At 38.7% G+C, this 15,439-nt stretch overlaps 1 protein-coding gene across 2 annotated transcripts in view; it reads left to right on the top strand.

The window, feature by feature from the left end:
* The window catches only part of dscamb (Down syndrome cell adhesion molecule b), a 119,721-nt gene that overhangs the window by 71,553 nt on the left and 32,729 nt on the right, over positions 1-15,439 (top strand). For both annotated transcript variants that reach the window (XM_055028454.1, XM_055028455.1), the window contains exons 4-10: positions 4,549-4,695; positions 5,572-5,850; positions 5,970-6,245; positions 7,338-7,634; positions 9,439-9,711; positions 11,553-11,831; positions 13,006-13,125. In XM_055028454.1, the coding sequence (XP_054884429.1) occupies positions 4,549-4,695; positions 5,572-5,850; positions 5,970-6,245; positions 7,338-7,634; positions 9,439-9,711; positions 11,553-11,831; positions 13,006-13,125 (1,671 nt within the window). The remainder of the gene's footprint in view (positions 1-4,548; positions 4,696-5,571; positions 5,851-5,969; positions 6,246-7,337; positions 7,635-9,438; positions 9,712-11,552; positions 11,832-13,005; positions 13,126-15,439) is intronic.

The following is a 15,439-nucleotide window of genomic DNA, read 5'->3' on the forward strand; positions in this document are numbered from 1 at the left end:
ACTATCAATATGGCTTGCTCCTGAATATTCAAATAATTAGAAAGTCAGGCTTTAACATTAGCTGTCCTGCCTGCAGAATAGTCATTGGACTGATTTCAGCTATGCATCAGCCAGAGGAGCTTTAAGGTAGAGTTTAGTCCAGGGATCTGACCTCAATCAAAGCAGATTAAAGCTGGTATCTGACTTGTTGCTCCCCTGTGGCCTGTCATCTCACAATGTAACTCAAAGCTGGAAGACATTAAATAACTTTTTCCTTCAAAGTGATGTATCTCATTTTTCAAAAAAAGATTAACATCAGAGGGTAAATTAAGTGGTTTAAGGTTTTTCTAACATCTTCTATGCTTGATGAGAACTAGTGACAACTATTGGTTAATAATTGGTTTGTCCAAAAGGACACTGAAAAGTTGAAGTGGGTTAAAGTAGTCGCTGCACAGACCTAGTACATTCATGAGACCATTCATCATCTCTGTGGCTTTGCTGACCCGACTAGAACTGGAGTCCTCCTCACTGTGTCATGTACACAGTATACTGAGAAGCAAAGCTGCCATTGTCTTTAAACAACAGCAATAACTCACCAAGTCACCAAGCCTCTACGGAAGTGAATTCCTGTTGTTAAATTTTTTTAAACCTGTTACTTTCATACCCAGCCTATAGAGCATGAGTCTGCAGCTCTAGGTCTGGAATAATCAGGTAATTAGCTCTGGAGAACTTAACTGTATACTGAGGAGGTAACTCATCCATTTGATTCAGATGTGATTTACCAGAGACACAACTAAACATTGCCAGACACCAAGCCTTGAGGGTTAGGGTTAGAAGCATAATTGAGAGCACTTTGTAATGTATTGATATAGGCGAGCTAAAGACAAATGCACACCACACTTTTCAGACATTTGTGAGTAAGAAAAATCTTTAAAACATCCTCCTCTTTACAGTGGAAAACACAAAGTGTGTTTGTTGCAATAAAATACACTGAAGTCAGTGATGCTGTAATGTAACAAAATATGAAATATTAAAAGGTTGGGAAATCTTTTGCTAAGCACTGTAAAGGGACTTGAAAAATAATGTTAATATATTTATTCAAGTAAATATGTTTTTGACATCCTGCCAAGCTGTCTTTTAAAGCTGGGATAAACACTAAAAATATGTTCATTTTGGGGCATTTTATGAATCACTTCTGATCATGCAGAGCGACAGATGCAAACTGCATAGCCAATTAGGCTAAAAATGCTGGTAGTTTGTCTAATTTAGTCTTAAAATTGTCAGCTGAGATCAAACCAGCTTGACATTCATTTGAATCACAGAGACATCAGAGCGCACATTGGCAGTGTGACACCAGTTCATCTGTATGTCCGGGCTTATTTAGCCTGCTGAGAAGAGCCCACTGTTTGTATTAGATCCTGTCTCTGGAAAAGTGGAGATGATTAGATAAAGTGTGTCTGGTGCAGTGGAGCACTTTTTCATTTTGCAGCGCCGCTGCTGTGTATGAATGGAGAGAGGGACTCCACTGTCGGACAACAGCACCAAAATATCTTCTAAGAGGATTTTTAATGCATCTGGGAACTTGGACTTCTATTAGCTCCTGAGTTAAGCCAAAGCAGTTTCTACATTGCACTGTATCACAGTGTATTTACGGTATTTAAATTATTTTGTACCTTTTTCCAACATCTATTCCTGTGTTCAGGAAAAACCTACTAAAAGCTGATGCTGTAAGCAGGTGAAAGAGCAACTAAATTAAAAAACAGAAGCACAATAGCATACATTTTGAATTGCTTTCTCTGCTGCAGTGTCCTTTCTGCCTGCACTTTATTTTGTCATTACACAATAACTGAGCTCTGATGTCTTAAAAGGTATTGCAGGAGCATAGGGGTGCTTGAGGAGAAAATTGCTGCAGCTCACAGCGGCTGGAGTGAAATACCATTTTGTCTCACTCAAGATGGATTCCACAGTGAGATTTCAGAGGGCCAGTTCTGAATCAAAATGGAGAAGCCAGAAGCGAGAAAGAGAAGTGAGGCATGGTTGGGGATGGATTTGGAGGTGATGCCTAAATGTTGGTTTTGTGTCTGAATCACAATGTGTATTTTTCAGGGATTTTGCTCTTTCAAGATGTAGTTATTTCAGAGCAGACATGAAGAAAATGGTGGGATTAAAACAAAATATCAAAAATAATTATTAAGAACGGGCCTTCCTAAGTAGTGAAAATAATTCCTTTTACCAATTGTATGGCTTTCTGGTATGCATACATGGCTGCTGGGCACACACAGATACACACACACTCACACACGCATGCAGTCACACCCTCACTCCCTCTGTTTATAGATTTCACTTGCTGGTTGCCCGTCTAACAGCCTTGTATGTAAAACCCTTGAAACCCCTTCAGGACATCATATCCATGGAATCCATTGTCGGTTCTATCTAGGTCAGTCCTTACAATAGCTGAGCAGTTTCGTCTTGCTTCACCCCACCTCAGCTATTCCCCCACTTTGCTGAACCCCACAAGGATGATTTCATTTTGCCTGTGTAAACATAAAAGAAATGCATTTAAAATGCTAGCAATTGCATATAAAATGCTAGCAAATTAAACATGTTTAGCTTCTTTTGTAAATAGTCTCTGGATGAATATTAAAGTAAAGCACGGTTTTTGTAAAAAAAAAAAAGTGCCAAATCCTTCAGTGTTTTTCTCTTTCTTAAAGCAAATTTGTCCAGACAGTATCATAAATTGACATATCCATCCTGAAACGCTTGTAATGCAGTGCAGTACAGCAGCCTACCTCACTAACATGAAACATAGAGAAAGACTGTAATTACAGCCTGACATATGGTCTGATCTATAGGGGATGATGTTTCAAGGCCTAAATAAGCCTGTATGTAATTTGGTCACCCACACAGAGACAAGATTACCATCCACTTGCTTGTTCATGTCTGTTTGGAAGATGTTGGGTTTTTTTCTCCATGCACACAAAAAAGATTAAAGCAATACATGTTGTTTATATTCGCTTTTGTTTTTGGTGTCTTGTTGGGAATTACACAGAAAAATAAAATTAATTATTACTCCTTTGATGCTGTCTACTATTCATCCTTTGTGAATTTAACTTGAGTGTGGCTAGGAAAAACATATATAGATGATTGTAGAATAATGATGCAGAACATGCTATCTTAATATTGTACTGAACTTTACAAGATGCATGTTTGTTCTTCTCTCAAAAATCTTTCTGCAGAAACATGAATATACATTATACATAAAGACTCCAGTCTTTAAGTTTAAAATGATGCTTCAGCAATTAATATAGACTTTACTTGTTTCAGTATAATAACACCGGTTATTATCATAATCTGTCATCCATTGTTTGTGTTGGCCTTCTACTAGATCAAAATTTTAGGTAGAGATGAAAGTTTTTTTTTTATGGTAATAAGCCTCATGTCTGTAGAATGATTGGATCAGTCTGAGACCTTCAGCATTGTTTTTATATGTTGGTGTCTTTTCAATAAGCTTAATTAAAGTGTTCATGGACAATTTGCCTCCTTTAATTACATTTTTGCTGTGCAAGACATATTTTCCACTGATGCATTTTAACCACGGTGTGAAAGTTTATTTCTCTTTGTTTTAATTAATTGTAGATTTGACAGATTATGACCCCTGATCAAATTATACAAACATACTTAATTCACTTAATTAGCAAATTGTTGGAAAAACAACTTGTTTATATAAAATGTCCAAAAAAGTGAGAAAAAAAAAACTGATCAAAAAATGCTGTTATTTCAGTGATTTTTTTATTTATGTTTTATTTAAATAAGAAATTTGATGCTCCGACTGTAATATCAATGGAATAATAAAACAAGGTGCCTTGCTCTAAGTGGTGTGCTACTGCTTTAATCTGTCACCTTCTCTGTAATCAAAGTTTCTGAAACTGTCCATTTTCTAGCCGAGGCCTTTTGTGCATTTTCTGTCCTATAATACTCACCTTTACACAGCACTGACAGTCTCCTTAAAATTCCATTTTACAATCAATTCTGACATCAGTCTGGTCCCATGGGAATGTGAGGATCCATTTGATGCTGCAGAGGAAGGTTTATTTCCTCATGGATGTTGACAACCCCACTCAGCCTAGTTTGATCTGTTGAATTAACATAATGTTACTGCACTTAAGGAACTGGCAGTGACAGCCGAAGAAAAATTGGCTTTCTTTATCAAACGGTGACACTGGGGAGATTGCGCTGTAAGCAGGAACACAAAGACAATGAACGCTATTAAAGATCAGAGATGCTTGAGATATGCAGATCTGAATTCATTGCTCTGACACTGCTGGTGCGCTATGAAGAGAGTTTGTGTTTTATGTTCCAACACAACTAACATTACTGGTTTAAATATGTACATAACAAACTCTGTTTGCTTTGAGATTTATTCTTAACTGGTATCCCACGGAGAAAGAAATCCTTGAGATATGCCTGAGTGAATGAATGTTTTATGATGTAAAAAGTTGCTTTGATTCTGTGTAGCGGTCTAACAACTGCTGTCCCTCATGTCTCACCTTGTTCTCCTATCTGCTCCAGGACAAAGATATCTCATCACATCTACGGGAGCCTTGTACATTGTGGACGTCCTGCCTGAGGATGGCCTAAATAACTACCGCTGCACAACACGCCACCGGTACACCGGTGAGTCACGGCAGAGCAACAGCGCGCGTCTCATTGTGTCAGGTCAGTATGCTGGTTTCATGCTTCAGTCACGTTGACCAAATAAACTGAAATGTGCCTTAGATTGATTTATTACTAGATTGAAAGTGCAAAAGTCTTCAAACCCCTTGAATGTTTTGTCACATCACAACTACAGTTTGCAGTTGATGTTTCTTAATTAATTCTTTTTAATTAAGAAACATCTGAGAAGTGTGGCATGTATTTCTACTCATCCTGCTGGAGTCAATACTTTGCTGAACAACCTGCCATTGCCATTATAGCTGCAATTATTTGCGAGTATGTGTCTGTCAGCTTTGTGCATCAATGAACTGAGATTGTTGCCTCTCTTTGCATCATAGCTGAAGCTCAGTTAGCGAGAACATCTGTGAACCAATGAGTCTGTATTAGGTTTAGCTTTGGATTTTAACTGGGTCATTCTAAAACTTGAATATACTTTGATCTGAATTATCCCATTACAGCTCGTGGTGGCACATTTAGAGATGTTGTCATGCTGGAAAGCAAACCCTTTTCTTCATCTCAACTCTTCTGTAGGTTTTCTTCTAGCACATGACACCATCTCACTTGACCCTAGGTTGGTTGATGGTATGTTCAGGAGGATTGAGGACTTTTGTCACAAATGTGGTCTATAAGTGGACACAATTCACTACCACATCATGCTTCTCCAAAACAAAAAAACATGTATTATTGATACGAATGGTTGTAACATCCCCCATTGATGTGAAAAACATCAATGGGGTGTGAATACTTTTTCAAAGTACCACAGATGATGTTGATAGAAAACAAATATTGACCCCAACTATTTGTGTTAGATTACAACGACCAACATTCTGATTTGGCGATGCTCACAACTAATTAACCCAAATTCTCTCCTCTGTCCAGATCCCACCAATGCTGAGCCAGCCATCTTGGACGGCTTTGACCACAAAGAGGTGAAGATTAATCATCGAGTGGAGCTGCCCTGTAAGGCCTCAGGCTTCCCCACACCCAAATACCGCTGGCTGAAGGACAACAGCCCCTTGGAGCCAGACAGTCGCTTTCGCCAGACCATCTCAGGGTTGCTCATAGAGAATGCACAGCCCATTGATTCGGGAACATATGTATGTGAAGTTTGGAACAGCTATGGCAACGCAGAGGTCATGGGTCGCCTGTATGTTAAGCGTAAGTCTCATCAAAGAACACTGCCTTTACTGACAATTTTTCTTAACTCTTCAATTTTACCATCAAAGTGATAGAAAACAACTTGTGTGCGACAGTAATTCTGTTTTCTGTGTCCGCAGAGCCCTTGAAGGCAATGGTCAGTCCTCGAAAAGTGAAAGGCAGTGTGGGAAGCAAGGTGTCTCTGTCTTGTAGCGTGAGCGGTTCCGATGAATACGAGCTCTCTTGGTATCGCAATGGAGAGATCATCTACCCTGGAAACAATGTTCGCTTCACAGGGCTTAACCGGGAGAACATAATCATCGAGGGAATGACGAAAAGTGATGGCGGAGCTTATCAGTGCTTCGCCAGGAAGGGCAAGATGTCGGCACAAGACTTCGTACAGGTTATCCTTGAAGGTAAAATGCTCCTTTAATCTAAGAACCCATGTGTGCAGGCGAATTAGCAGCTGCTCTATGCATAATCAATGAGTTGGATATTAACTTGAAGTTTATGGGGCAGTGACTCCAATCCACCACAAGTACGATCACACTAGATTTAACACAAACGCAGACAGAAACACATGCACATGAATGCTCATGATCAACCTTGGCGCCGTTGCTTAGGCAACTGTCTTCTGTGGTTGGGGCGGCATAAGAAGAAGATATTGATAATCTATAATCACATGGAACAAACCTGGATTACCAGAGAGAAACTGCAGGCAGGAAGAGAGAATTCGAAAGCCAACTACACTGAATGTGTGAGAGAAAAACGCCAGGAACAAAAAACAAGGCTTGAGTTGCATAAATACAGCTCAAGAAGATAGCTGCATCTAAATACACAATAAATTTGTGCGCTCAGACTTATTTATAAAGTTTATTGAAGTTCAATAGATAGAATCAGTCCATCCTGAAAAGAAAATCGGAGCTCAAGCGCAAAGCCAAGAAATAATCTAGAATTTATATTCACTCTTCATGCGTAAAATTATTAAATTAGCTCTTTATATCCTATGTGGACTCACTTTAAAATACAGTCGAATATGAATAAATTCATGCTTCGCCTTTATTTGTTAAATTTTTTGCGGCAATTTTTACAATATTTCCAGAGTTGTATTTCTATCTCCTATTTTCAGAAGAAAGACTTTCTGACTTTTTTCAAGCAAAATACTGACACTGGAAATTGCAACGATGATCTGACAAACCAGGTCGCTGCTAAATGCTTGTGATTTAGTTGAATTGTTAAACAATCACTATACATTGTTTGAAGGAGAATTTGCTGAAATAATTTTAAAAAGTTGTGTTCAATAAATGAAACTTTCTCAAATTAAACAGTTTGGGTCTTTGAGTGTCTAAGTTTTACATTTATGTGGTTTAAGCATGCAGAATGATTTGATAACAGTTTTGTTGAAGTCAAAATATATTGTACCATCTGGACAGATGCCGAACACAATGCTTTGATTGACTGACCTTCTGTTTCATTCCCACTGTGCTCTGCCTCATACCCCAATGCAGACGGGACCCCAAAAATCTTATCCTCTTTCAGCGAGAAGGTGGTGAACCCTAACGAACCCCTGTTCCTAGTCTGCAACGTGAAGGGAACGCCGCCTCCCAGGTGCAGCTGGTCGCTGGATGATGACCCCGTCATCAAAGATGCCCATCACCACCTGGGCCATTATGAGACCCACGAGGGCCACGTGGTTAGCCAGCTCAACGTGACCCACACTCAGGTGCCGGACGGCGGGTTGTATCGGTGCACGTGCAGCAACTCGGCCGGGGTCGTGTACCACCAGGCTCGAATAAACGTAAGAGGTGCTTGTCAAATCAGCTCCTCCAAGAACAACAATACACAAACTGTGTGTCTCTTTGTGTGTGTCTGCAGTGAAGGAACAAATGCTGTTGTCTGGAATATGAACTGTAGCTTATTTCTTTTTTTTTCTGAAGGTTTCTTTGAGTTTTTTTAATGCAGTATTTTGCACAGTAATTTTATTTGCCTTATTAACTCTTATTACGTGGTGTTCCCTTTAAGTCTTCACTCAATAGCCTCAGTTTGCCTCTTTCTGTTTCTTTCAGCCTTGAATAGTATATATTATTGTCTCTTTGAATTATTACAGTTTGATCACAGCTGTATTCATAAGTTAACATAATTATCTGGATTTTTAGCTCATAAATTTGTCTGAATATGGTTTGTAAATAGCCAGAAGACAAATATATTTCCTCTGTCTGAGTACATTCATCTGCAATGTGGTTGTGAGTGCAAGTGACTATTCATGTGTGTCTGTGTCTGCATGTATTTACTCAAGCAGCCTGTTCAGCTTTTCTCTAACAGATGTTAAAGAGATTACTCTGTTTCCATTTTAATAGATACAGGATGAGACTCTGAATGCTTTACATTTTACTTGATGCTTAGTGTATTACAGAGAAAGTGTTATTTAAATATTACATTTCCTTCAGATAGTTAGCGTACTTTCATCTGCTTGTCATTTCACCGCCTCTATGCATAGTTACAATTAGAGCTTGTGCAACGGAAGCTTAAAACAGCAGATTTACTTTGTATTTGGTGGCAAGTAGAAAAACTGAAACTACATAGAAATTATACCGTGGTATGTGAAAATATTTTCCCTCCTACAGATTTTGGTGCCCAGACAAAACCAACCAGAGTAAATCTTTGACTGTGGAGGAGTTTTGGCCAACACGTTTTTTGAAGAATCGTCTTGATTCATTCGCACTGGAAGGTTTTCAAGCCTCTTTGTGGTCATGTCATAGTTAGGTCTTTCCTGGTATGTGCATGAATTTAAGTGGTAGACGGAAGAATTGATGGCTTTATCAATAAGGGCAAGTCATTCCGATTGTGAAGCAGCAAATCTCAGCAAATATACCAGGATGCTCACCTTCAAAATATTTCACTTTTTACTCATCAGTCTAAAACATGTTTTCATCAGGATGATTTTGGGATGTCTTAGTGGTTTTAATGGCTAGCTGTGGTTTTGGTCTTGAGGCAGGTGAGGCCTCCCATGATTTAGTTGTTGTGACCTTGGTGATGAGTCATTAATGCGCTCTAGGAGTGATTTTGGTTTGTTAATAATGTCTTTCACTGCGGATCGCTGGAGTGCAAAAGGATTAGAAAAATATTTGACTGAAGTAACTGCCTATTTTTCTTGTCTGGTCTTGATTTTCTTTAGGTTTCATCTCATGAATTTTCAGCCCACTTCAATGTTTCCAGTCAGGTTCTCATTTTTCAGGGCTAGGATGAAACAAGCCAAGGTGTGGTTAAAGGAATTGGATAGTAAAATATGATTAATCACAATTAATCCATGACTTTTCAAAGGGGCATGTAGGTAATGGTAGGCTTTTTGTTCAATAAATAAACCATTTCAAAAATTTTGTATTTAATCGGATTATTTTTGTTTGATATTAGATTCTTTTGATGATTTGAGGCATGTGTGACAGAACTGTAAGTAGGACAATTACTTGTTCCCAGTATACTTAGTTATTTCACTAAATAAAATAACAAGGCAGAGCCAATTTAGCAGCTAGTTGGATGTGATATCAATACTCTGGTCTCTTTCAGTATTTTTGAACTGAGAACCAATTCTCACTCTCTGTCCGTTTGTAGGCCGAGCAAGCATCCGCCCAATGAAAAACATCACAGCAATTGCGGGACGGGACGCCTTTGTTCACTGCCGTGTGATTGGCTACCCTTACTACTCCATAAAGTGGTACAAAAACTCGGTTTTGCTCCCTTTCAATCACCGACAGCGAGCTTTTGAGAATAACGGTACCTTGAAGTTGAGCAACGTGCAGCAGGTGGATGCTGGGGAGTACAACTGCAAGGTGATGGTTCAACCCAACAAGATGGAGTCCCAAAGTGTCCATGTTCGGGTTAGAGGTGAGTGTTTAACAGGTGAAAAGGTTTGCTCAGTTTCATGTTAATTTATTTATTTGTAAGGTAAACAACAGTAAAAAAAAGGACCACTCTGTAGTTTTAATGGGACATTTTTAAATATTTATTAAGAGGGTACTAACCTAAAAATGTAGCATATTTTAGAAAGTAATTTTCTTTTAAAATGTGTTATTTCACATTTGTGCATTAAAACACTGGTGAGCTTCTAAAATGTTTTTGTTTTTAGTCAAAATACAATTAATTAATTGAGTGTAAAGCAAACTATTTCCCTCTTTTTCACTGTCTCCTGCCGAGGGGTTGATTTTATCATCCAAATTGTTTTTGTTTTGAACCATATTGTTGCCATTAAATGGTGGTGGAAGGTCCTACAACATGACCAGAAACAAAATAGTTTGTTTTTGGCCTGTGTTTATAATAATAGCCTGATCATTCAGCACAACATTTTGTTAACCCCACTGTATTTCCAACAATTTGAATAAATTGTTAAGGTAGGTATGATATCATCTGTTTCCATAAAGTTCACTTCCTTTATTTGATGGAGCTTTATGATGAGCTCGTGTCATTGCTCTTTAACCTTTCTACTCCCAAAAGCAGCAGCATGCAATAAACAGACATGATTGAATTTGTAAATTAAAATCTACGGGCTAAAATTCCCAGGGGAAGAAGTTGACTTTATTAGGCGAGTCAAGTCACTGTATCAATGCATATAAAGCTGTGTGATTCATTTATGATATTACTGGGCTGAATGACTGATCTCCTCTGAGATCTTACAACTGTAATAGGTAATACTAAAAAGGGCTTCCCCATTATGCCTCCATTAAGGTGCCTTGTTGTCACTATAAAACACTTTCCCGTGGAGCAAAGAAAACCGGGGCAAAAAGAGACTGATAGCATAGGAGAGCATGATGATATAAAGCAAGCCTTCCCAGTGGTGCTGTAGCGAGCAAGTGCATTTGTTAATTTACTCTACTCATGCTTAAAATGTGGAAGTGTTTTGGGGGAATCCCTGGAGTCCATTATCTCCACTTTGTTTTGAATTAAATAAGCTGCTAAAGTGCAGCGTATTTCAGTGCTGTTTGAACTCGCTTGGACACACTCGTTGATGACTTGTGCGATGGTCGGAGATTTCCCAGTGAATACAGAGCAAGTAATTTGAATACATTATTATCATATAACTGTGTGATTCTGCAGCCAGACTCAGTTTCCTGACCCACTCAGCAGTGGAGTCATCTTAGAAATCCGCCTCACCTTTATAAGACTTGAGTATATGCACTGGAATGAGACCATTATGTTTTACATCTACATTCGACTCAATTACTGTGTGATGAATGAAGAAACAAAATGTATGCATAAACCAGTTGAGTTTTTGAATGTTTAGAGCTTAAATGGGCAGGACTGATGAAAAAGACGTGGATCAAAAGTTTCTTTAGATATATAAAAAAAAGACACACCATTTAGAAAATCTATTGTGAAATTATTGAAACATGTGTCCATCACAAGAAAGAAAGAATTTATCATTTTTCTTCCACTTGTATTTTTTGGATTTTTATATTTTAATGTGTGAAGGTTCAATGTTTGTTTGTTTAGCAAAGCATTTTATTTTCTAACAAACATTTCCCTTTCTTTGACCTAAATTGCTTGCTCCAGACACAATTTTTTTCACATACATCAGGCTTCACACAGTTTTTTACACTGTGTCAAAATGATCCGATTTCAAATGGCCGAAAACAATAAATGAGTTGGTTCAGATTTTTTCTGCAGACTATTTCTGTAGATCAACACCAAAAGGTGGCATTTGGTGTTTTCTTTTTTTCTCTTTTCTACAGTCCCTCCATACATCCAGCCCTTTGAGTTTCAGCGCTTCACTATCGGTCAGCGTGTGTTCATACCTTGCGTGGTCATGTCGGGCGACCGGCCACTAGATATCACCTGGCAGAAAGATGGACGGCCAATCCCCGCCAGCTTGGGTGTGACGGTCGACAACATCGACTTCACCAGCTCACTGCGAATAAACAACCTGACACCTGACCACAACGGCAACTACACCTGCATCGCCCGAAACGAGGCCGCTGTTGTAGAGCATCAGAGTCAGCTTATTGTTCGAGGTAAGAAAGCAAACCAACTTTGCCCTTGATGTGACCCTGAGCTGCATGCATGGTAACCCCAATCTTAACCCCAATATTAAATCCAATGGTCACCCCAATCTTAACCCCAATGGTAACCCCAATCTTAACCCCAAAGGTAACCCCAATCTTAACCCCATTGGTAACCCCAATCTTAACCCCAGTGATAACCCCAATCTTAGCCCCAATGGTAAGCCCAATCTTATCCCCAATGGTAACCCCAATTTTAACCCCAATGGTAACCCCAATCTTAACCCCAGTGATAACCCCAATCTTAGCCCCAATGGTAACCCCAATCTTATCCCCAATGGTAACCCCAATCTTATCCCCAATGGTAACCCCAATCTTAACCCCAATGGTAACCCCAATCTTAACCCCATTGGTAACCCCAATGGTAACCCCAATCTTAACCCAAATCTTAACCACGGTAACCATTGGGGTTACCTTGGGGTAACCATTGGGTTACCAATCTTACCAATGGTAAGATTGGGGTTACCATTGGGGTTAAGATTGGGGTTAAAATTCTAGAGATTCACCAATGAGACTTGTATAGTCCATTTCTGACCTCCAGTTTTTGTAACTTTCTGCTGTTAATTGTAGACAATTAGAATTGTTTTTCCCTAAGAGTGATAGTTATTTTATATTAGAAGCATAAGTTGTCAAATTGCTTTCTTAGTATGTTTACAGCTCAAAAGTGTTTAAAAGATCTGTTTTCTACCACATGACGTTCCTATTGTTTACAAAGTCTTTAGGGCTTTATTCTGACTGAACTTCAAACATGCTAAAGATATTGGGTGTCTATCATATTTTCTGTGCATTTCAAGTTCAATTACATATTAGCAAGCCCCCAACTTAGCATACATTTTCAAAGAAAGTAATTTTCTTTCAAACACATTTCTTCTTCTCTTTGACTTATTTTTTAAATACTTCTGTTGTTCTAAAAAACAAAAAATATTATAATTTTGAGTTTCTGACCAGTCATTGATCAAATCTCTGTAAACAAAAACACCATGTATCTGTGCACTTCTTTGTTTCACGTTCCCCAATGAAAGTCTTTTTTGTAACAAATATTTAAGAAATACACTCTTCCTGTGTTAAAGATATTAAATGTATGGTGCATAATAAAACGCTGTTCTTCATTTGTGTTTGTGCATAGTTCCACCTCAGTTTGTGGTTCAGCCTGAGGATCAAGATGGAATCTATGGGAAAACTGTGACCCTTAACTGCTCTGCTGAAGGCTATCCACCACCCACTATTGTTTGGGAACACTCAAAAGGTACATTAAGCACAGATGATTTGAGAGTTCGCAGTCTCCACCTTAATCAAGAGAAAATCAGGGAGAGACGCAGGCTGACTGAACAGATGGAGTGGGAAACAGCAGGGCAGCAGGTGCGTTCAGCCACTTGAGCAGTGCAGATGAAGAGGAGGACCAGATGTTTGCTTCATCATTCATATAACCTGGGATGAAAGAAGGACAACAACAGAGTAGAGTGACTTTGGATAAGTGTGCGTGCGTGCGTGCGTGTGTGTGTGTGTGGGGGTGTGTTGGTCAGCTTCAATGATCAAAGGAATAAAAGAATCAAATGTGTTTTTCTGTCTTTGATGGGGTCTGACTGTGAATTCATGAGAGGCAGGCTTCAGGCCTTGCTAACTCTGGATCACAGAGAATGGATTCAGCTGACTGAGTAATTAGTAAAGTGATTTGTAGTATTTAAAATAAGATCTGTAGGAAATTATTACAAACTTATTTTATTTTTTGCTTTAGTTGTGTTCTTTGGAATGTCTATCATGTTTTCTATAGATTCAATGCTTCAATAATATACACTCAACTTAACATACATTTTCATCATACATTGTACATCAAAATGAAAGGCGCAACTTGTTCTTTTTTTCCTATATGGGCAGATAAACAGCAGGAATGCAAAAACAGTGCTGTGAGAAGTCTTTTCCCTTACAGATTTTTTTTTCAGATTTCTTCTAAAATGCTTTAGATCTTCAAAGGAGAAAAAGTTACCCAGAGTAAATAAGCAAAGCTTTTGTCAAATAGGTTAATTTTTGGGAAATAGTCCATCTAAACCAGTCTATCATTATATGAATATATCTCATTTGCTATGTTCTGATTTAAACATAATTAGCAATAATGTTGGTTAACTTTCTGTAGCGCTTCCTGGTATCTAGGCTAGATTTAGCACTCTGGGTTCTAATTATTTAATGTTACGCCCCAAGAAACTGGTTTCACTACATTTCCCATGAAACACCAGGTACTGTTTTGTCATTCAACTTAGTTGAACTGCCTATGTCTGACCCATAAATGATGAGACTTTATTCAGGTAAAGTATTTATTTACCAAACTTCAGAACAAAAATAAAGTAAACCACATGTGAAAATATACCCTCACACTGAATATGGTCACCAGCAGACCCTATGTCTGTAAAGGTAATATAATTCAAAACAACACCTTTTGGTGGTTCTTAACCATCAAATAACCAAACAGATGAAAAACAAATACTACCCAGGCTTTCTCAACCACCTGGTTTTTAAATAGGGACTTTCCCTTCCTTATAAATGTTCATGTAGTCCCAAACTAAATTATGTGGAACAGTCCCGAACACATCGGAGTCCTTTAGTTTGAACACCAAAAACATAAAACAATTGACAGTCTTTAATGAGTGGGCCCACCAAAAATAAAACAAATTAAAGCCGGCAAAATAGTCTATAAACCCCCGTTGCAGGCCTGATACTGAAGACACTCACCCTTGGTCCTCAATTCACGGTGACAGGTGTACAGTTCCTGACGGCTCATCTCACAGACATCTGTCGGTTAATCCGCGCCTTTTGGGTAGAGGCGGAGGAAACCGCAGCCAACTCCAACACAGCAGGCCCGACACAGGTGTAGTGGGTCTCGACAGCTCCAATGCAGACCTCCGCATCCAGCTCACCGCTCGCTTCTTCCTCGATCCGTCAGCTGTCCCTTGGTGCTAGTCCACAGCCAAGTTGGGGCACTTTGTAGCCGGTATTCCACCGAAACGGCTCACAAAAGTTCCAGCTAACTCCACTGAGTACCCGCGTCGTCTCTCCCCTTTCTTGTTCTGCTCTCCTCTCCCGCGGTACTCTCTTTAGTCCCGCCCCCCAGTCAATCAGAACTCAGGAAAAGTGCAATCACCCAATAGTAACTGACCTTAGGCAGAACAACAAAACACACAGCATTCTAGTGTCACACCTCGTGTTGAGCTGTACTTTACATACAAACTATACAATAATTGTTCGTTCTTAAAGTAACAGAACACAATATTTTAATACTTTTTACTTCAACTGTTTTTTCTTTTTAATGAACTCTTGCTCATTTCAAACTCCTACTAAAAGACTTTGACATTATTATATCTTACTTTAAGATATTAAGTTTGTTATTTTTCAAAACAACAATATTTCTGGGAACCCAGGGGGTTACATTTCAATAATCACACAGTAGCATCAAGGAGTAAGTTAAATAAAAGATGCCGAATAGAGCATTCCATTCAGCCTCATTCAGACATTTTTATAATTTGACAGCAAACATATTATTATTTAGCAGCACACAAACTTTTTATTCC

This window comes from Poeciliopsis prolifica, unplaced genomic scaffold (genome assembly GCF_027474105.1).
Source record: "Poeciliopsis prolifica strain line A6 unplaced genomic scaffold, Auburn_PproV2 SCAFFOLD004, whole genome shotgun sequence".
Taxonomy (NCBI): Eukaryota; Metazoa; Chordata; class Actinopteri; order Cyprinodontiformes; family Poeciliidae; genus Poeciliopsis; species Poeciliopsis prolifica.